This window comes from Caloenas nicobarica, chromosome 17 (assembly GCF_036013445.1).
Source record: "Caloenas nicobarica isolate bCalNic1 chromosome 17, bCalNic1.hap1, whole genome shotgun sequence".
Taxonomy (NCBI): Eukaryota; Metazoa; Chordata; class Aves; order Columbiformes; family Columbidae; genus Caloenas; species Caloenas nicobarica.
Genome location: NC_088261.1, coordinates 9,865,911 through 9,889,356, shown reverse-complemented (window position 1 = coordinate 9,889,356; position 23,446 = coordinate 9,865,911). Strand labels below are relative to the sequence as shown.

Here is a 23,446-nt window from a genome sequence, read left to right as displayed (position 1 = left end):
TGCCATTAATACTGTTACAGTCCAAAGACATCACCACCTTTTCTAAACACACAAGGCAATGCAATCCTGACCTCAATAAAGTTTCACATACACAAAAGCTACGTGAAGACGGTAAACCAAGTAAAGTGAGCTCAAGTACACAGGTATAATTTAGATCAAAAGCAGCCATGGGCTGGACACAGCACAATTTGCCAGAGGCAGAGATCTTCCAGAGTCTTCTACAAAGCTTCAGAGCCAGGCATGATGCTGTAGCAAGTGTTAAAATACCTAGTAAGTATTTTACAACTGCTTTGTACTCACTGTGTGCTGGAGCTTGTGACAGCACAACGGAGAATGATGCTCAGGAACACCAAAAAGGAGAAGGTCAGGAGGCAGGTGACTGACATCCAAACACGCTGGACCCAGTTTCTTGGAGGAATGGGTGACTGCAACATGGCACAATCCATCAAAAGTGCCCAAAAGCTGCCACAAGAGGAAGTGCTACAAAGCAATCCCAAAGAGCAGGATACTCATGTCCAAGGGATTCGGATTTTCAAGGAGTTCAGGAGATGCAGGATCTTCCAGCAAAACTGGGATGCTGGAAGAGCATGGGCAGGAGGCAGGGGAGAAAGGGAGTGAAGCTGGGATTGCTACAGGGATGGGACAGTACCTGGTCATTAATACTAGTATTATTACTACTATAATCTTCTGCTGACTCAGCAGAGCTGGGCTGGACACACACGGTCTCTGTTTCTTGCCATCAGCTGCCTTTTAACTGTGCTTCGTATGGGGAAGAGTTCAGGTGAAAAAGAAACAGCTTAAAGAGTTCCCAGAGCTGAGACTGTGACCGCAGCGGGGTCTCTTGGAAAACAGTGGGTTTGTTTGTAAAAATGACCCGAAATTCCTTGAGAGAGGACGACTGCAAAGCCTTACAGAGACGCCGAACATGCTAAAAGGTGGTTAGGAATTTCTAACTACAAGCTTTTTGGCTGAAAAATCACAGCAATGTAACAGGATTGATTACATCTTCACCAGGAACAATCCTTATGCCTAGGAGAAATCTGTAGGCAATGAAGAGAGAACCTTATCCTTGAAAAAATCCCAAAGCTCAGGGATTACGAGACAGGACACCCGAGGTCTGAAGCTGCCAATCCTGCCCAAGTCACCGGAGAGAAAGATAAAATCAACTTTGTGGCTCTGGGTGAGGCAGGGAAGAGATCGGTGTGTCCCACAGCCCCAGCAAGTGCATCACAAGACAGCCATCTCATAAGAAAGGACAGATTAAAAGACAGAAAAATAACCTTGTCTGTGCACTCATGATGAACAGGGAGCTTTCCAAAAGCGTTATGAATATAATGGGATGAAAAAAACCTCATTCCTCATCTCAGTTTATTACGAGACTCATTTATTGGTGCGTAATTTCACGTCAAATTTTCTCTTGGCATTTCCCAGGCGTGCTTTTTGTAAGAAGACAAAGTTCAGTTTGGCTTGGAGGTGGTTTTTAGGAAGACACAAGCCTGGTTTTTGTTTTATAGGGTAATTTATATCCCAGACATTGTAGGCACATGCACAGAGTAAATGGGCTGCTGCTCACCTTGTATAGTGACGACTGAAGGCGGAAAGCAAATTTCAGAGAATTATTGTTTCACATACCCAGAAATACTTTAAAGGACAGTTGTCCTCCAGGGAGCGATGCTATAAAACCAGCTTTCAGGGGCCTAACTCTGCCACATCTCAGCAATTCCTGATCGAATTGCAGCCGCAAGGCACTGGGAGAGCTGGGATGGCTCCAGCTTATGCATCATCCCCACATTAACAAGCGCTCAGAGCTGGAGACGTGACCATGGCCTGGGGGACAGAAGGGATGTCCCAGGGCTGCTTCCACTCCGCAGGACCCAGAGGGCTCATAAAGAAGCAAACCAATGTGCCTTGCAGCACAGAGGAGAATATGCCAGTTGAAATGGTCTGGGAATCCATCTTCACAGCATCCCAGAATGTCAGGGGTTGGAAGGGACCTCGAGAGCTCACCCAGTGCAATCCCCCCGCCGGAGCAGGAACACCCAGATGAGGTGACACAGGAAGGTGTCCAGGCGGGTTGGAATGTCTGCAGAGAAGGAGACTCCACAACCTCCCTGGGCAGCCTGGGCCAGGCTCTGGCACCCTCACTGGGAACAAGTTTCTTCTCGTATTTAAGTGGAACCTCCTGTGTTCCAGTTTGCACCCACTGCCCCTTGTCTCACATTGGTTGTCACCGAGAAGAGCCTGGCTCCATCCTCCTGACACTCACCCACACTTCAGCTGCTTATACCCATCACTGCTGTTTAAGAAGACTTCAGTAATTTATTTCCCTGCAAGAACACGGCGGGTGAGAGGCAAAGCACGGCTGTACCGAGCCCGCTGGTATCAGACACACCAACTCTTTCTCCTCCCAGACACACCAGCCTATGGTGAACGTCAGCACAACAAACCTCCGGCCCACATCGTCCTTAAAATGCCTGTTGATGCCGCCTGGATCCCACATTTCAGTGTGCTGGGACACCCCTGCCCAGCCAGCCAAGAGACATCTCCTGCTACAGGAAACCCTGGAATCCTCCCACAAGAGCAAGGGTTGCCTGGATGAGACGCATCGGGTGGCACCGCAGGGGTCTCTGGGGTTAAACACAAAACGAAACTCTTGCCTGAGCATCAAAGCCAGGGCTGCTGAGATAACCTGAATCTGCCTGGCAAACGTCTTCATCTGCCGGGTTTTATCCCAACAACCAAAATATAAAACACAGATGGTGAAGTAGCACCCTGAGCCCCAATCCCACACCCAGTGAGGTTTAGGCATTTCCACATAAAATCTGGAGGGAACGTGGCCAGGGATGGATGCACCCCTGAGCAACAAGCAGGAGAAGGGGAAAAATCAAAGACTTGGGGTGTCTCCTTTGTCACGTCTTTCTCCAGAGACGATGGAGAGCCGGCAGCCCAGGAGAGGCTAAAGGGCTTGTGGAATGGGTGTCATGCCCAAGAAACACAGCGTGTGGTGGAAAAAAAGAAATCAACCTGTCTTGGGGATGCTGGAGGCGTCTTTGATGCCCAGAGCCTGATTGTGGGCATGGAGGTGAGCACCCAAGCTTGAGGAGCCCCTGGAGCAACCTCACCAGACATCACTGTAGTCCAAATCCTATAGCAGTGGACATTCAGATTCAAATTTCCAAAATTCAGTGGAAAGAGCAACATGGGAACAGCTCTGTTCAACAGTTAGGGAAAAGACAAGCGCTGTGGAACCTCCCTCAGGATTTAGGCTCCAGTTTCTAAAATCCATTGGTGAAAAGCATAAATGAACCAAACTTTGCTTAATCTCTATGAACCTGCATGGCCACTTGCCCTTGCTGCCCACAGACCCTTTAGCTGTGGAGATGCTGTGGCTGCTGTGCACATCTGGTGCTCTCCACATCTGGCTTTTAACACCTGGGCGACCAGGGTGGACTCCAGTGAGTTAAACCAATGTCTGGCAGATCCTCAACCATCATTTGTCAGGGACACCGATCCTGTGAAATACCAGTAAATAGCTGACACCTGCCAGAGTTTCAAGTGAAGATACGGCACGGCTGAGTCTTAAAGTAGATTTCTTCATTCACCAGTGAATCACAACCGCGACACGCAGCCTATTGCATGGCAAGAGTTATCATCTTCCCCAGCAAAGACGATCAGTGTCTTCCCAGCATAAAATTCAGCTTGTCAGTGAAAACACCAGAATCCAGTGGGGTGAAAACAGCGGAACCTTCTCCCGGCTCTACCTGTCCCCATCCGTCAGCGGGCAGCAGGCAGGGATGACAAATCATTTTCTATCAAGAGGAAAGAGCGAGCCGGGAGCTCTGCAGCTGCTGCGATTTCCCTTCGCTGGCAATAAACGGAGCAGGACGGTGAGAGCAGAGCTGCTCTACACCTCCCAATGCAGAGGTTAGAGCCTGTTTAGAAAATAATCAAAATACGGCTCCATTTCCATGGAGGCGGTTGTGATGAAAAGCATTTTACCAGTTTGGAAATCTAAGCCGGAGCTTCTTATAAAGCATCTTCAAGCACCTACAGTAAATACGGAGCTGACAAGGAAAATGCCAAACATAGGATCTGAATTTGTACTTTTACTGATTTCTGCTCTTAAAATAAATGCAGGCAGTGACTGGATATTGTTCAGCGCTGTAAATGTTTCTCCAGCCACACAACAATCACTCTGAAGAGCAAAATCAACTTTTCTAACAGTATGCAGGTACAAATAAACAGACTGTGGCTGCACACGAAGGCAACATATTACTGGTGTATCGCTATTTCTAAAGCTGTAAGAGCTTTTCCAAGGTCAGTCCTATTCTGCCTCTTATTTTGTTCCAAGTTAACTTGTTTTTTCATTTGGAAACAGCCTCAAAAAACAAAAAAAAGCCCCCATTTCTAAGTGGATTTTGGTGCCTGACTGATAAAATACTTTCTAAAGGTTGGTCTTGAGTTTATATTGTTGGCAGATGGGGGAAGTGTTGCGGTTTTTTTTGGTGTTTGTTTTGTTTGTTTGTGGTGGTTTTGTTTTTTAATGTTTCCTGAACTGCAGGAGTCTCTGGGGTCTTGCCAAGCCACAGGCTTTGTCCTGCAGATCAGGCTGGGCTGACCGTAACTCCAGCATCTGTTAAATAAAACTTACCCCAGGCTTTGGTGGTTCCCCTGTCACTTTTACCAAGGTTTAGCCCCCAACTTTTCAAACAGGGTCTTGCTCTAACTCTAAACTTTCTTTCCCTGATGGGTGAGCCCAGAGTTTCATGCCCTTCCCCTCCTGCCCACAGCCCCACTCGAGCATCCCCCCCCGACTCACAATGACTTTGGCATCATCTGCATCTGAGCAGCTTCGTGGAGACTCCAGTTCCTCAGTGTAAGTTCTCAGAAATGTCAAAAAAGCAGGTGTTTGAACAGTACATACTCCCCAGATAAGCAACTGGTATCTGGTAATTTTAAACCCAAACATTCAACTAGTCAGAGATATTTTCTCTCCTTCTGTGCAACCAGAAACGCGTGTCAGCCCATGCGCTGACACCTCCTGCAACCAACCACAAAATAAAGCCTGGAAGACGTCTTGCAGCAAACCCTATCTTCATAACTAATTCAGTCTCAGCAAAACTAGGTGCAGATCATGAAAAATCATAGAATCATAGAACAGAATCACAGAATCATTTCGATTGGAAGAGACACTCAGGATCATCGAGTCCAACCATAACCCACCCCTGGCACTGCCCCATGTCCTGAGAACCTCATCTCCGTCTGTCCAACCCCTCCAGGGTTGGTGACTCCAGCACTGCCCTGGGCAGCCTGTTCCAATGCCCCACAGCCCTTTGGGGAAGAAATTGTTCCCCAGATCCAACCTCAACCTCCCCTGGCGCAACTTGAGGCCGTTTCCTCTGGTCCTGGTGCTTGTTCCTGGGGAGCAGAGCCCGACCCCCCTGGCTCCAAGCTCCTTTCAGGCAGGTCAGAGATCAGAAGGTCTCCCCTCAGCTCCTGTTCTCCAGCTGAACCCCCAGCTCCCTCAGCCGCTCCCATCACACTTGTGCTCCAGCCCCTCACCAGCTTCGTCGCCTGCACATCACGAGAAACTTGATTCAACCCTAACTACTGCGTCTCAGCAAACCCTCACGAGCCCAATAAAGCCTTATGAATAAATTACATGCTTTTCAGCTTCCTATTATTCGAAGTGATTAAAAAACCAGTGTAAGAACGCATCATCACAGATCCCTTGCGTCCCACCAGCCTCAGCGCACATGGCACAGTGTGACAGTCACCGGTGAACGCTGGAGTTCAGGCCCAGGCGCTGATGGGCTGGGCGCTTAAAGGAATTTCAGGTGTTACCAACCATCAGCTACCTCTGTCTGCACCCAGACTTTAATATATGCATCAGAAGAACTGGGAGAGAGACAGACATTTGGAGATGATCACACAAAAAGCCCATTTGCAGTGACAGCAGTAACACACGTCACAGCGCCAAAACGTGACATCTGATATTAGACGCCTGCACGTTTGGTTGGTGTCGTGAATTCCACCCTCACCAGGGAGATTTTTACCTTTTGATGAGAGGCACTATTTAGATATTAGGTTCATGCAGGTAAAATCCCAGCCAAATACCCATCCAGCAATGGTATTTCTGTGCTCCCCATTACGCTCATGTCCATCACTCTCCATTTTAGAGACGTGCACAGTGGCGTAGAAAGACACAGAGTACCGGAGCCGGTGTTCGCACTCGGGCTGGGAAAGCAACTCTGTGCTAGTGTTTGTTTGGGGTTTTTTTTACAAAAAGAGAGGAAAAGAAACCTAAACATCTTTCTCACGGCTCACAGCCCTGCCCTGCCGTCCTTCCTCTGCTCCCACCCAGCGCCCACCCCACGAGGGGATTTTCCACCTCTCCCAAGGCTGGATACAGGCTGCTCATCCCCCGCACGTCATCTTGGACCCAACAAAGCTACAGATGTTGAAAGAATCGCTTGCTCTAAATACCCTCCCTGTATTCTTCTTATAATGTTATGGAAAATGCATGCATGAAGAGAAGAATTTGATTTTCTGAATGTAGAAAGAACCAAGCTCCCTTGTGGAATCTAAATATACCTACTTGATTTTTTTTTTTTTTTTTGTCTGACCCTCTCAACATTTCAGCATATGAATAAATGTACTCACATAAACAAAACGGGCTCCTTCATGGATAAAACACACACACGGGAGATTTGTGCCATTAAAATGCTATTTAATCTATTTTAAGGGTTTCTGAAAGACTGAAGGGTGCACGAGCACGGTACCCTCTGGGAGAGCATCAATGTCACCGCCGGTACAACTGGGTTACTCATGTGCCCAAGTGGCTGCAGGATCGGAGTCTGATTATTAAAGAAAACCCCACTACCGACAACATGCTCAATACCCTCGTTGTAGCCATTTGATTTTCAAAGCTGGGTATTCCCAGCCCTTACAGCTGCGCACACGCGGCGGCACCAGAAACCTCATCTGTTGAATCTAGATGACAAATCTGGGGAAAAAAACCGGGCTATTAAAAACGATGTGCTGTTTTCCGCTGGAAATAGTTTTAAAAGACCTATCTCAAACTTTAGATGATTTAACATTCATAGTAAAATGTAGCCTGAGTCAGTCATTAAACCTCAAAGGGATCCCTGGATTGTGCTTTTCTTAATGAATTCAATAATCGATTTTTACTACACAAATAAGGTGTGGGATGGATCAGCTAATAAGCATTCTCAGTTAATTGCTTTCTTCAAGTGACAATCTGTACAAATGATACCATCCAAGTAGTAATAATATCCTTATTGATTAATTTAATCTCTAAAAGACAACCCAAATAAGTTTAATTAGCAACGTGTGGCAGGCGCACACAACTCTTTGGAAACAACCTTGCAATCCATCCCAGGCTTTAAAATCACGGCAATGGTCCCGCAATAGCCTTTTGCGTCTTCACTCAAATAGACACGCGCAATTTTATGGAGCATCTTTAGTGAATGTCTGTGACTAACCATGAAAACCCACGAAACCCTCCCCGCAGAGAAGGGACACGCAGCAGACACAGCCTTCCCACTTAGTCACACAGCCACTAAAAGGAAGGGCCACAAAGAGTTTTAAAATAAAACAAAAAATTTCAACAGAAGGAGCAGAGGTGGTCAGGCAAGCCAAAATTCACACGTAGAGCCGATGGGGACCCAGAGCAGCGTCAACACTTTCAAGCCACGGAAAGTGGACACTAACTTAATAAAATCAAAGCAGAAATGTGTTCGGTACAGCAAAGGGTTAAAAGAGTTGGCACAAAGCTTGTTCAGAGAGGGCAGGTTATTCGTTCTGGGCCCGGGGAAGGGCTGTGGGTCCCCAGCACCCGCGTGTTCCCCAGGACGGGCAGCGGACAATTGTTCTCCTGGTTCATACAGTGAGACCAGTCGTGAGATGTCTCCACAGCTGTCCCAGCAGCTCCACCAGCATCGCCTGGTCCTCAGCCAGGCGCGAGGATGGGATTGCCACAACCAGTCTGCTGGAGGGAGTTATGAACTCAGGGACACATCAAATGTTTGGTCCTTGTTGCTGTCAACACGGTAAGAAAGACCTGGTGCTGCCGTAATTTGATTGCAAGGCGCACTTTGAGAGAAAAAAGAAAAAAAGAAAAAAAAGCATGCTGAAAACCATTCAGTTGAAATATTAGGCTAAACTGCCTTGCTTAGCAAACTCTTCTCCGCTCTCTGCCAAGAAAAGGGGAATTAGACTCAATTCTGCCTGGGGAAGTGAAGCACTGGACATCAGGGACAAGAGCAGTGAATAAGCACAACCTTCACAAGACACTCCAGCGTGATAAAAGAAAATACAATAACACAGAGAACAGCGTGCTCCCCTTTTCAGGGCCAAAGCTGCCCGGCAAAGCACAACAGGAATTTGCCTGGGGCAGCAACGTGCTTAATGGCTTCAATATGATTATCTGAGCAACCCAAGGATGCTTGGAATCTTGAAGCATATTAATAAAACACAGCTCTTACACACTATAAGGCCTCAGCCCTTCTAGGTTAGGACAGACGAACCTTCTCACCTACTTATTTAATTTTGTTATTCAGATTACCTGCATTTAATTTTGCCATAATTAACTTGTGCTTTTGCCCGAAACACTGTGATTTTTCCATGCCCTTCCCATAGCCTCAGCTGGTTTATAATCTCATTTTGGTTCTTTGAGCATTTTTGATAATGCAAGAAGAGAACGTTTTAAAAAAATGCCATGGGATTCTCAGACAGATGATAGTATTTGCATCATCAAAAGGAAAATAAGTATTTTCTCTACTTATTTTCATCGAAAAGTCACTGAAACAAGCAAGAAACTACCAAATTACTTTTCCAACTATAGCTACGAAAGACACTTGCACAGAGAACGATTGTCGGAGCTCAGGAATCTTTGAATATCTACATTCTACATAGTCTCACAAGGTGGATTTCCTAAGTATTTTGGCTCTCAAAACCACCAATATTCTTAAAACCTTGACCAGAACACATAGTACACAAGTGTGCGAACAGCAGGGAAACATCTGGGTTAGAAACGCAAGACTGGAAAGTCATTTGGGGAAGAGAGTGATAATTTTTTTTTTCCAAAAGGATGTTTATTAAATAGCCTTTCTATAAAGTTCAACATGTGAAAAAGAAGACGACATATGCTCATCACTTGGTCCCTGAGACATCCACCTTATTTTTCCTGTTAAGAAGCCAATCTTGCACGAAATCCCCCAAAACCCCAGCAGATGGGTTGAATTACTAATTGTGTAAAGACTAGCTCCACAATGGTATTGTTAAAAAATCCCACAAACAAACAAATAAGGACGGCCACAAGAGAAGCCTGGTTGAGAGCGGGATCTCTCTAGACCCAAGAAATGAGCTGCACGATGATGTGCAATAATTACTTCACATGCAGAAGAGCTATATGGCGTATTTAAAGCCCTTAATTTCTATTCCCTTGTTTAAGTGAGATTATTGCTCCCTGTAGCCAATGACAACAGATTTTTTAAGTTTCTCCCAATTTGCCAGCAAAGCAAATATCCTCTGGTAAATCCATGAGCTGAACAATGATTTTTCATTTTTACAGCAGCACGGTCAATTCAATTTTCCAGTTATAAGTCTCAAACCTCTCCCTATCACTTTGTTAACGTACAAGTGCTGTACTCTAAAACGTGCCTGCAAGAATCTCCACAGACTTCGCCGTCCCAAGTTGCATCTGAACATTGAATTCATTGCTTATGAATTCACTTCCCTCTGTGTAAACACTTGAATCACTAAGCCACATCTAATATTGTACATAGTAACCAAGTGCTGTTGTCACGGTGGATTCTATAACGAGAAATGCCTGTGCGGATGCTCTAAAAATACGACTATTCACGTTTCACCTTAAAAAGCAAATTCAAAAGTCCCACCAACTTCCCTAAGACTGTTCACATGACTAAAACGGCACTATATTTTTTCTCATATTTAAGATACCTGTAACTTACAGTAATGGTGTAACAACATGCCCAGGGCCTGCACATGTTGACAAGCCATTTCAACTCAGCTTGTTGCATCAGGTCAGACCAATAAGCAACCAAGAAAGAAAAAAATGCACTCACCCCTAAAAACAAGTCATTTTCCCCCTCGAAGTTAAATTAAAATGCTATAAAACACATCAGTGCTTAGTTCCCCTGAAGCATTCTAATAACTGTTTATGCCAACTTGTTTGAGTGTTGCTTTGGGTTCCTCAAATACTGTTCAGGTGCAATTTTTCTCGCAAATGTGTCACAAACCTTGATGCCGAGCTCTATGTTCTCCCCTCCGTACACATCCATCCCGGGATCGAGAAGCCCAATTTCTCCGAAGAACTTTCTGTGCACAACGAACGAGCAACCGATCATCGCCGGTGTCCTGGACAAAAAGAAAACCAAGAGAAATGCACAATTATTGACATTTTCCAGTGTTTAATGGACTGAGGGCTAATTTCTGCAAAGTTACCTCAGAGACTTTGCAGCAATGAGCGACTTCTGTGCCTTTGAAGATATTTGTTACCACTGCAATGGCATTGTCCAAAGTGTAAATTCATTTCACTGTGTGGACTGGAGAAAGAGTTCGCCTGGGATTAAACTACTTAAAAGCCTTCAGGTCTTGGCTTGGTGTGTCTATGGGCAAGGGCACTACTTCTTGGGGTTTCAATTCCCCATTTGTAAAGGAAATATAATAATGGCATTTCCTTTCTCTTATTTTGCCCTAGCATGTAACAGAGAAGACTTCAAGACGGACAGTAGTTTTTATGGTCCCTTGTGAAACGAGGTTTCAGATTGGGATGATGACAAAGGAGACGTTATCAACTAGCAACAGCGAGGTAAATTGCACATTTGAAAAAGCAAATTCTTTAAAAACTCAAGACCACTGCTTGCAGAAATATCTGCCCAGTTCCACCAACATCGACAGGGCTCTGGGTTAGAGATTAAGTCACGTTCATCCTGTGAAACCCTGTGCCCTGGAGCTAAGAGCACTGCTCAGCTCCACCTCTGCAGGGCAGCCACCAACGGTGTCCGCTCAGGGAAAATAACAGAGAAAGATGAGAGCGGTACTAACAATACTGACATCAATAGAATAGCAGAAAAATTGAGGGGAAACTTAGTGTCAAGGGTAAATTTATAATAACCGGGCAATTTCAAGGATGTAATAGATGGCTGGGTCTGCTAACGACCCCGGCTGCCATGGGCACACGCACCGTCCCTCCCTCCTTCCCCAGCTGGACCAGATCTCCATCTGATGTGAGGATGCTTCTCTGGTTCGCACAACCCGAGATCACGTTTGGGGGTATTTTTTGAGTGATTAAACACTTGTGACCTCTCTCTATAAAATTACACTTTGCCACAGAGCATGGCACTGGAAAAAACTGTATCATTATGCTCTTGCTGCTTAGGGATACCATAACCGCAACAGATCAGTTTATGTGGAAAGTTTACCCCCGGGATGTTTTCTGTACTAAAATAGAAATATAAAAACCATTCTTCTCTTTTGCTTTGATTTGAATCTATGCTGTAAAGAAAACAAACAAGGATCTGCTTAGAGGGATCAGCACAGAGGAGACAATGAACGTCAGAGCTAAGGGGTGGCAGGTCCTGCCAGAGTCAGCTCCTATGGGAGCTGCGGGTGTCCCTGCCCACCCTGCGCTCACAGCTCCGAGCAGGGGGAAGCTCCACCACGGCCACCACCTCTGCAGCTCCTCACCTGGGCCTAGAGGACACTGGGGAAGCCTTGCAGGGTGCAACACCAGCGGTAGCCCCTGTACCTGGAATCTCGTCACACTGGTTAGAGACGGACATTCTCCAGAGGGAACCTGGTCTTCAGGTAGAAACGGGGCAACGGGATCACGTATTCGTGTCCAGTTCTGGGCTCCCCGGTTCAAGAAGGACAAGGAATTACTGGAGAGAGTCCAGCAGAGGGACACAGAGATGCTGAGGGGTCTGGAGCATCTTTGTGATGAGGAGACACTGAGAGAGCTGGGGCTGTTGAGCTGCAGGAGAGAAGCTGAGAGGGATCTGATCAATGGGATCAATATCTCAGGGTGGGTGTCAGAGGATGCAGCAGACTCTGTTCAGTGGTGCCCAACGCCAGGGTGAGGGGCAACGGGCACAGACTGAAACACAGGAGGCTCCATGTGAACATGAGGAGAAACTTGTTTGCTGGGAGGTGCCAGAGCCTGGAGCAGGCTGCCCAGAGCGGGTGTGGAGTCTCCTTCTCTGGAGACATTCAAACCCGCCTGGACCGACCTGTGTGATCTGCTCTGGTGACCCTGCGTGAGCAGGGCTGGGCTGGGGATCCACAGAGGGCCCTGCGACCCAACCGGCCTGGGGTGCTGGGATTTTAACGGCAGCCGCGAAGTCCTGGCTCAAAGCACATTTCACGGCTTGTCTGCGCTGTGGAGCGTTTTCAAGGCTGAACTGACCAGTCGCGGCTCACAGAGGAAAACACCCTCGAATATACCCAGACACAGCTTACAGATAGCAAGGGTCACGCCCACGCTCAGCCTCTCCATCCACACCACACGAAATGCTCGTATCGGCCAGAGGAACATCTGGGGTCCCTGAGACACCCCGGGCTCAGCTCCACCAACAGCGGCCAAACGAACCCTTGTGAAACCCCGAGCTCCTCGGATGATGAGTTCTAGCCACTTAAGTATTATCATTTATAGACGTTTTAATACTTCAAATAGACTGGTAGAAGAACTGAACGGTGCTGCCATATTAAATTAGTTACAAATTGAATCCATCAGTGGGTTTTTTCAATAGATTTCTTCCCTGACAGCCAGCTCAGCCTTCCTTCGAATAAGCACTATAATGTTTCATGCTTTGCTGCCACTCTAGTACTTAAGATTTCAATTCTCTTGCTTTATTTGTAGCAAGTTAACTGCCATTAGCAGAAACAATTCTTTCTGAAATGATAACCACATTACAGATGCCAAATCTAATAGCTCCATTATCCCAGATTACCTCCTGGAATTAAATAGAAGGGTAAGTTGTTGTGGTTTTACGTGGAGCATGAACAAGCCAGTTCATCTGCTCCGCTGGGAATAGGTGTGGGGGAACACGGGAACCTCTGACTTCACTCAGAACCTGTTAGTTCTGTTAAAGGCACTCAAGAGATCAATTAAAGCCAGAAAAAAACCCAGGTGAGAGTTTCAGACAAACAAAACTGCATTTCTGGCCCAATAGTTTGGGTCACTGGGAACTCACCACCAGATAAACAAGAGTTTCTGAACTGGAAGCCGCACACGGTAGCTGTACCCCAAGAAAGCTTTTTTCATTATTATTTTGCAACATGACTTTATAGACCGCAGAGTCACCGATACTCTCCAAAACGCTCCTGGAAACAGCCTGTTTGGGATGTTGTAACTTCATGTTCAAATTTTCCTCCTCTTCCTTTTGCCGCAGATTCTGTTTTCCACACAAGGCACCGTGAAGCCTGCAAAGCAGCGCAGGGTCCGATGTCCCTCGGGCAATACAAATTAAGTGCTACATTCTTCTTTGTAACAATGCCTCCATATTAAATAAATGAGGAACCAAGCGGCGCTCAACAATTTAAATAAAAACACCATTTGATTTTGTAGTAAATCCTTCAAAAAGGTGGACGTTTACAATAATAGATCGTCCATCCAGAATGAAATAATGGCCTGCAGACAAAGAGCTGATAAAGCCTCTTGTTCCTGTATCCCTTAATTAAAAGCATTAACATAGTTTGTTTTTAAAAATCACACAGCTCAGCTCAGCTAAATGCATTTTTATTTGTCCCAATAGCTATTCTTCCTTTAATGAGAAAAAGGCAGAATTTGGCAGAAAAAGCATGAACAAGATGTTTAGCAGAACTATGGGGTTTGTATCCAGAAATGCACAGCCTTAGTTCCTTACCATTATTTCAGTTGGCTCCTCTATACAATAAGTGACGAAAGGTCAAGAAGAGCAGCTTTTATGAAATATCCTCGGCATGAATCTCTAAGTAAAGATGAAGAAGATAAAGGAAAAAAAAACGTTTATCCCAGTCTATTAAGTTACTTTAATGGTCTTCCTTTCTTTAGTGCACAGTTGCCATCTAATGATTAAAAAGTCTCAAGTAGATTGCTTCCTCAATTCAAGGAAATTAATTTTCTTACCCAATTGGATTTTGCTTCCAATTTTATACTAAAGCGCAAGTTATAAAATATGTAGAAAAAAGATATTAAAAAAATAATTAGCAGTCATGCCGCTGAGCAGCAAAAGGCTGAGAATAAACTTTAAGAACTGCTGGGGTGTCCAGTTTCCATTAAACTGCTGTTGTTTCTAATAATCTTCAATCACGGTGTTGCTCTACCTTCAACGCCACATTCCCACTGCTTTAGGAGACACAGCACCCCATTTAGCAACATCTGGGATGGTCCTTTACCTGCCCAGAAAGGTGTTATTTGTCCCTCTCCCAAATTTGTCATTCCTAACTTAACATACCAAACTCAAACATCTTATTTTCCATTTTGAGATTTCAGACTTGTCCAAAACACGCACAGTTTCCCACTTTTGCTGCCCGTCTGTGTTACAGCTGGGGGTCACTGGTGGGAGCCAGCATCTCAGCAGGGAACGCTGCGAGACTCTGAGCTTTATGGTCTAAATTTACCAAACTCATAATATGTAGCAAATTATCAACTTGGGTCAAATTAAACCTGTGGATTTAAGTAGTGTCCTATAAACGATTTTCCCGACTATACCAGGGTAAGCGAGAACACCATTTCTTAGGGACATGGTTTAGTGCTTGATTTAGGTTATGGTTGGACTCGATGATCCTAAGGGTCTCTTCCAACCAAAATGAGTCTATGATCTTTATTTTTACGTGGCACTGTGTCATAAAACACCTGATTTTCTCTTGGCCAGAGATGAAATTAAAGACCCAATTTGCAAACAGAAACAAGTGTCAGTGTCATCACCTCCGTGCTTCTGCGCTTGTGGCACAGCGAACATAATGCAGAATAAATAAAGACCGGGATAAACGCAGGTTTATAGCAAGAGAAGTTAAACACAAGTATGTGGTATTAAGGATTGTCCCCTCTGGTCAGAGCTCCAGGAGAGGCCTCCAGAGACCATGCAAAGCCCTTTGCTCTGCTGACAATAACCGTGTCCTTGGGGCTCGGGGACTCAGGAGGGGACTCCAGGCTGGAGCCCTCCTGTCCCAAGTGCCTTCCTGGCCAGTCCAGCTGTATGGGAACGTAGCGGAAGATTTGGCGAGGAGGTTAGTTAAATGTGAATACGCTCAAGTGACTCGCACCTGTCTGTAGAAAAAGCACATACATCACACTAATTGTTTAACTGACCTTGTGTGCTCGGTGAGTAGAACGTCTGTGTTAGATAACATAGGCCTGTGAGAAACTCTAAGCACCTTATCACTATGTCTGAGATTCCTGCTTTGTTGTGAGAAAGAGCGGGAGGCTGCGCCTGCCTGAAGCCTTGAAATGCAGGCGAGCTCAGCAGAACCAGGATCTTCCAGCAGGGCTGAACTGACCAGCGCCTGCGTCCCCCTTGTGTCACCTCTGCCTGGGAGCTCAGGTGCGACTTCGGAGATCCCCCAGTAGAGAGGTAACTAAAATAAAACTTGCTCTTTGCAATGCATTCGTGGCCTCCGGCTCTTCTCGTGACGTGCCTGCATATGTGTACGCACCAGCCCAGTGCAGACCGCGCACTGGGCCCAGTCTGGCCGCAGCAGGATGGCTCTGGGATGGCAGAGGGCTCCAAGTGCCACTCCGGGCGTGCGCTGTCCTGGGCAACCTGCTGTCCGTCTTGCTGCAAAACCTCTGCTTCCTTGGGTTTTGAGGGCAGAGGAATGGCAGGGGAAAGGAATCAAATGAATTAAACATTTGGGAAACAAGCCCCTTCTTCAATTGCACTTGGCTTGGTGGCTGCGTGCAGCCTCGGGGACTGTCCCACTCAGACCTGTGGGGAACTGGGGTCATCGGAGTGGCTGTGACAGGGAGGCTCAGGCAGATCCCAAAGCTGGAAGCAAGCTTGTTTTCCTCTAAAATGAGATGATACCAGGGCACAACAACTCTCTGTGCAGGGCAAATGGCAGGGCCAGGCAGAGCAAACCAGGGGCCCAAAGGCAAATCTGGCCCTGCCTGCTTTGTCAGTCCTACCTCACACCGCACTTCGCATCCCTGCACTCAGAGAGGATTCGGTCACATCCAGGAGGCACCAGCGAGGATGAGGATGCTGATGAGGCAGCACCGTCCTGCCCAGGGCAGCCCTCCCCTCCAAGAGCTCCTCACCTGCAATGGCAAACGTGTGCCCATCTCACCCCTTCATCCCATCCCAGCTGCTCCCAAAAGCAAGCGCACAAGGCAGACACGGCCTGGGTGCATGCTGTGGAGTGGTTACTTGCTTTAAAAATAAACTTCAGACCAGTAATTTAAGAAATCTGCAGTAATGGAGGAGCGTTTGAGCGGCAGGGCGGCCGCGGGAGGTGGCTAACAGCAGTGCCAGGGCAAGGGGCTGATGGCAGAATCCCAAAAACTAATGTCACACAAGCAGCACATCTCGGAAGGAGAAATATATCTTGCTGCTGCCTCCTCCGGCGGGGCATTTCCATGCAGACGTGGTGCCAGGCAGGAGCTGCGCTCTCAGCTTCCCTTCACTGCCTGCGTAATGGCCTGGGCAGATCAAAGCTGGATGTCTTTCACGAGAATGTAATAAAATTTCTACGAAGGAATGGCATTTTAGCCCACAGCAGCGTACCTTGCCTAATATTATCCCCAGGATGGCATCTAACAATAGTTGTTTCTTGAATAATTCTCGCTTCTCTGCCCCAGTGACCTCGGTTAATTGTCTGTTTCGAATTGGTTTATTTTCCCGCTGTTGCTAAGTACTAGAGAATGCGCGAAACAAATTAAAAATAAGAGATACCACATAAAAGAGATGCTAGATTGAATGCCTCTTCTGAATTTACTGGAGATTAATACGACTTAAACTATTAATGGCACAGAAGCTGTGAAAACCATGTATTTTTTAAAATACCTATTATATCTACCCATGCCTGTGACCTTGCTCGAGATGGATTTGACTTTGTCGCTGTTGGATGCCTGCTCCGGTTTCCACGTCAAGAAGAGACTCACTCTGGGACCTCGGGCAAAGCATTTAACTTCCTTGTCCCTCTGTTTCCTTGTCTGTCAGATGGGTATAAGACCTAAAAGCTCTTGAGAAAAAGCTTTTATAAATCACTTTAGTGACTTCCCCATTGGCGCTGCTGAATTAACTACCAATATTGTTACGTATGCCAGACCCCCCCAGTTTAAGTCATCTACAGTAAGAAAAGCACTAGTAGTTAATAAACTTATAAGCGAGAAATTGTGCACACAATTTGCTATTTCTAGCCTTGCTTTAAGCCATCAGCAGCAATGAAAACTGTGCACATACCCTCACGGTGCTAAGACAGAGCGTCCGAGCCTAACGCAGATTTCTATCTACACATCCAAGCTTCAGGACTGTAACTTAATCGTAAAATTTCCCCTCCAGCATAAAAACTGCTGGCATAGTCACTGCCTAAAAGCATTTTCCTTCCTTATGTATTTTGGAAAAACCCAGAATGTCCTAGCACTAAAACTCACTGGATGCCTGAGCACCCACCCACATGGTCCCGTTTTCTTGGGCACTTTTAGCAGAGGTTTTCGTGCAGATGTGTGCTGTTTGAGGCCGTCAAAATGCTCGTGTGCTGGTAGCAATAGTCCCCAACTATGTATTTTGTCAGCTGAAGTAAAACTCCAGCCCCGAAGGTCTCCATTGAATGGACCAGAGTTTAATCCATTTCCACAGCCACTTAGAAGCAAAAGACACTTGGCCCATGTGCCAACTGCCCAAGCATCTCCCACAGCCACCTTGTTGGGACCTCAGCAAACGACACCAACCTTGAGAAACTCTTCCAGACCTAGATGGGAGTGAGCCTTGTGGGAATTCACACACACAAAGGCGTTTTGGGCTTTTCTCCATCATTTGCCTGGGTCCTGGGAACAGTGCGAGGTGTCTGGTCCCGCTCGCTCTGCGTGCACGGGGAGCAACGCTGCACCGCAGTGTCTGAGTCCAAAAAAACATAACTCAGAGTACGAGACTTGAAGAAGTCACCTTGGAGAAAGTAAATTTGATAATTACCCTTCAAATGTGACTCAGTCTCTGTTCAGGAATGGTTTTGAGGAAATAGTTGCAATTACAGGATTGTCCCTTGGGATATACTTAAAGGATGGCTCTTCGTTTCAGCTGATTTAATGGCAGTTGCAGAGCTATTCCTGGAGGCAGCGCAGAGACGGGCGCTCGGGGAAACCCACCCTTCCCACAGGGATGAGCCCGGGGAAAGAGGCTCCTTCCGCACAACTGCACATTTGCAAACGAGGTTTGACCCTTAATGGTGTCCTGCTTATTCACAAAGAATTAAGGGGAATAACCCTGATCACTCACAGCGATTTATTAGGGACAGTCCTACAAGAGATGCGACACAGAGGCTCAGATTTAGAGGCTGAGATAAAACAGAGCATGATTTTTATATATGCGCTGGCTCCTATTGGAAGCTGCTGAAAAATGCATAAAAGAAAGCAAGAAAAATACTTTCCCTGGCTGGAAAGCTATGGCACATGGAGACAGATTACAAAGGGGAGCACAGATTAGCATGGATGAAGAGTCAGAACGACACAGTATTTAGTTAACCTGGTTGTACTTTTCCTACATGACTGGTCCCCTAAAGGTCTTACACTCAAAGCAGATCTGGAAATTGCTGTTACGTTTGACTCACGCAGAAATTATCCAGCCGGAGTACATCTTGTAATCAAACCCAGGAGCTAAGCCACAAAGCCTTGTCTCCGCAAGGAAAATAGATGTTTTCTTACATCTCATTAGTTAAAACACGTTAACCAACATGAGATAAAATTCTAGCAAAACAAAGCGGTTTGCAATTTTAATCTGAGCCGGGGGTGAGAGAAAATCAGAGTCTCTTCCTCTCGATGTCTCACCGCCCAGGAAAGCTGCTGTTAACGCGGGTGGGTAAGGACAGCACGTGCCTTTACAGATTAATCAACAGAAGGTCACGGTCCTACTATTGACTATCAGTCGCCTCTTCAACGCAAATGGCAACAACCCGCCCGAACATCTTATTCAGGGGTTTTCAATCTCACAGGAACTTTTCATTAAAAGGGTAGTGTTTGTCTATGCAAATCAGACCTATTTACTGCATGGTAGAGACGCAGAACTCACTCCCCAGGGCAACGTCAGGGACTGGCTTCAAAGTTTGGCCAGAAGTAGTTTAAAACCTCATTTCTGCTAATTGGCAGCGACTGAAATCCAGCTCACTGGGCTGCGCAAACCAGAATGGGTGGCGACTTCACCAGTCCTCCTAGACACCTGGATTTAACACCACAGCTGGGCAGCCAACACCTCTAAACCCTTTCCCAGTTCCTCGAGCAGACGATGTTTTTATATAGTAGTGGATTTAACAAGAAGACAATGTTTTTATCTAGTCTTACATTTAAGGTGTTGCATTTGTACCACTTCAAAAATCCCACTGACACCACGGCAGGCAAATGCTGGGATTTCACCTCAACAAAGGGGAAGATTTCTTGTACTTTATTTCCTCTAACACATGATCTTTTGGCACTTCTGACCCCTGACTTGTAACAAAATGTTTGGTGCAAGAAAAGGGAAAGAAAAAAAAAAAAAGACCAAATATTTATCCTTGGAAACACATAGGATAGAGACCAGAGTTTGGATGTCACAGACAGCACTTGCTCATCTAATCTGACATCTAATCCTAATCCCATTGGCTTTCAAATGGGAGCACCTAATTCCTTACAGACAAATTAGATATGGATTATGGCAAACCTGCGCTGGGGACATTCTGGTCCCACCCCTGGGTCTCTGACATCCCACTTTCCACAGCCCCCAGCCCCGGTGGGTTCGGTCCCAAATCGCTTCTGCAGGAATCGCTTCATCAGGAACACGGCCCTTCCCTCACTATCTAACTGTAACTTCACCACCTTCCACTGTTGCTAGACTGCTAATTAAATGATAATTACTTTTAGATGTAATATATATAACTAACAGGCACTTTACAGGAACATGTTATTTACTTTTCTTTTTTTAACGTGAATATATTTTTTCTCAAGGGCAGAAAAGTGTCTGACTTTCGGTCATGTTCTTCCTCTCCACCTAACACAAAAATCACAATGAACAAATTTCAGTGGTAAACAACCTTCTCTTTGCTGCAGACACAACTCTGAGCCCAACACAGCAACACCCCAGCCAAAGCGCCGAGTTGGAGCTGAAGGATCAGGATTCAAACCCCCAGATCCCTCGCTCTGGTCCACGGTGCTAAAGAGCCCTCGGTGCCCAAAATGGGACTTGGGCAGCATGTTGTGCCCTAGAACAGGAAAATCAGTGTTCCCATTTAACTCGCTGGGCTCCCCCGACTCAGCGAGCGCTTCCCAGGGGCTCCATTCTCAGCTTCTCTTCCCATGGAATGACCCCAGTACAGAACCACAGCACCCCAGGCTGGTTGGGGTCGCAGGGCCCTCTGCGGATCCCCAGCCCAGCCCTGCTCACGCAGGGTCACCAGAGCAGATCACACAGGTCGGGCCAGGCGGGTTTGAATGTCTCCAGAGAAGGACACTCCACACCCGCTCTGGGCAGCCTGCTCCAGGCTCTGGCACCTCCCAGCAAACAAGTTTCTCCTCACGTTCACATGGAGCCTCCTGTGTTTCAGTCTGTGCCCGCTGCCCCTCACCCTGGCGTTGGGCACCGCTGAACAGAGTCTGCTCCATCCTCTGACACCCACCCTGAGATATTGATCCCATTGATCAGATCCCTCTCAGCTTCTCTCCTGCAGCTCAACAGCCCCAGCTCTCTGTCTCTCCTCATCACAAAGATGCTCCAGACCCCTCAGCATCTCTGTGTCCCTCCGCTGGACTCTCTCCAGTAATTCCTTGTCCTTCTTGAGCTGGGGAGCCCAGAACTGGACCCGGTTCTGCAGATGTGGCCTCACCAGGGCAGAGCAGAGCGGGAGGAACAACCTCCTTGACCTGCTGCTCACACTCTTCCTCACACACCCCAGGTACCATTGGCCTTCTCGGCCACAAGGGCACATTATTGGCTCATGGTCAACCTGCTGTTGACCACAACTGCTTCCTTCCAAAAACCCAAAATCCCGGCTGGAGGAGGCTGTGCCGCCACCCTGCCCATCACAAAATGCGCCCATCTGTGTTTACACACATCTGTACAGACCAGGCCAGGCCGGGGGGTTTGGGAGGCCAATACCACGCGGTGGCTCAGTCCCATCCCAACCCTGTGTCCCTTTTTCACCCTTTCTGGATGAAGATACGTGACACAGCAAGGAAGGCAGTCATGATACATCACACAAACCCCAAAAGCATTTCTCCAGTGCAGCGCTTACACCAAAATACTCCTCCAGCTTCTAACCTTGCTTCAAGTGACTATCAAATGCAAAATGAAAGGAACTGCAGTACTACAGTTAAATTGACTTTTTAAAGGTGCTGATAATACGAACATGGGCTCTGAGGGCCATGCATGTGAGCATCACTCTAGAACAAACTTGGTCTGTTTATGGCTGAAATGTCATTTTTATTCTCTGAACACTCAAGCCAAACCCCAGAAATCAAGAGTGAAACCTCCCTTAGTGAACCACTGCCTACAACAAAGATGCTGCAAACCAAAATCACGCACCTGGGGACAAACATACACACGAAACTGTGGGTTGTCACAAAGTAGAGTTAAAAAGTAATTCCCTTGACAGGCAGGAACAAAGCACAAGTCCCTGTCAGCTCAGCCGGCCCCTAAGAAACAACACGAATAAAAAAGCCATGAAATATTAATGCCGTCATGACAACGAGCCGTGCTTGTGAATGCAACACCTCTTCCCTGGGATGGTTATTTTGCACAGTCACTTTTGAACCTACCGTGGAACCACAACCCACTGACTGGTTTCCTTCCAACACTCAGAAATACAAATGAAACCTAAATTCCTCCTAAATACTAAATTCAAGGTACTTTCGGAAATATGTGTTAGCTGACGACTGAGCTCCTCGTTATTAGTTCTGCATGGCCCTGTGTTGCTTTCTGATATATCACTGTAATGGACGTTGAAGTTAAAGATTCAGCAGAGTGAAGTTTTGGGGAATTTCACAGATATTTCTGCAGCCAGAATTTAGGTGAACGTGTTTACACTCACAATAGGTTGGTACTAAGAATAGGGACATGAGTAATAGTTATTGACAGATGGAGCAGTTTCAGTTTGTGGGTAAATGAGAGTGCACTGAAATAGCCCTGTAAGCACCTCCAAGAAGCTGAGTAATGCATTTATTTTGACAACTACCTGATCCGAGCCGATTCGTAGGGAGGGCAGCTCTCAGGTTTATCTTACCCTTCACGCATCCATAGCGCAGCAGCACAATTCCTGAGAAATATAACAGATACAATTTGTGCCTCCAGCGTTTAATAGTAAATGTCATTCGCATTTCTCAGGGTTTGGGGTTTAGTTTATTTTAAACACTGAGCGAAGCAGACAGAAAAGAAAAATGGATACGGGAAGGACTGCATCAAAATGTAAAAGCAAACTTGGTAAAGATGATTGCCAGGTATGGAAACTCAGGGGTGAGGAGGCTGTTTTATATTCACCTCCATCTGGATTAGAGCAGATCTACCCAACCACCACTCCACGTCCCAATATTTGCAAAAGGATTTAACCAAATTGCCTTTTTCAGGGTCAGACAACTTAGGGCCAACAGCTTCAAAAGCAGAAATCACATCCCACCCCAGGTACATTTATCACACCAAAAGACTCATGAAAATGTTAAGGCTCTGTGCGTTTCCTCCCATGGACGCACTGATTTTCTAAATGGAGAACTTGGATTCAAGACCCTCCTGAAGTTGCTGGCAAAACTCTCAGCAAGCTCCTTGGTGGCAAGAGTTCGCCTTCAACGTTTACAAAAAAACCCACCACCACGATGTTTGAATCACAGGTTGCTGATGTAAGCAACCGCTGCCCATCATCAGCCAGATTGCGCCTCTGGCACCTGATAATTAGGGGACCGTGCAAGCCGGGGTGGATGGGCTTACAACATGTAAAGGCAGCATTGGATCAAGAAGAACTGGACCTGATGAAGAGCCAGGATTTCACTTACACACTTGACCACGACGGGAGCTCGTTTGAAGTCAGCATCTTCAAGGAGCAAAGGAAATGCAGAAAACAGGCCCTTTTTCCCCTTCAAGTTGTCATCCCAAGGAATATCGCGTCATTCACAGTCAAACTGGAGAAGTCAGCATTAATGCTCATTTAGCCGCATCTACAGGTGCTTTCTCACACTTCACAACCAATTTGGCAACCGGGTTCCCAGGACCAAAAAGGAGAAGGTCAAGGGAAGGCTGGTCCCAGGCAGGGG

At 46.5% G+C, this 23,446-nt stretch overlaps 1 protein-coding gene across 2 annotated transcripts in view; it reads right to left on the bottom strand.

The window, feature by feature from the left end:
* Window positions 1-23,446, bottom strand: part of GALNT17 (polypeptide N-acetylgalactosaminyltransferase 17) — a 209,956-nt gene that overhangs the window by 66,679 nt on the left and 119,831 nt on the right. For both annotated transcript variants that reach the window (XR_010607134.1, XM_065647033.1), the window contains exon 6: window positions 10,284-10,401. Coding sequence is in view for 1 of the 2 variants with exons in the window: in XM_065647033.1 (XP_065503105.1) it covers window positions 10,284-10,401 (118 nt within the window). In the remaining variant the exon portion in view is untranslated. The remainder of the gene's footprint in view (window positions 1-10,283; window positions 10,402-23,446) is intronic.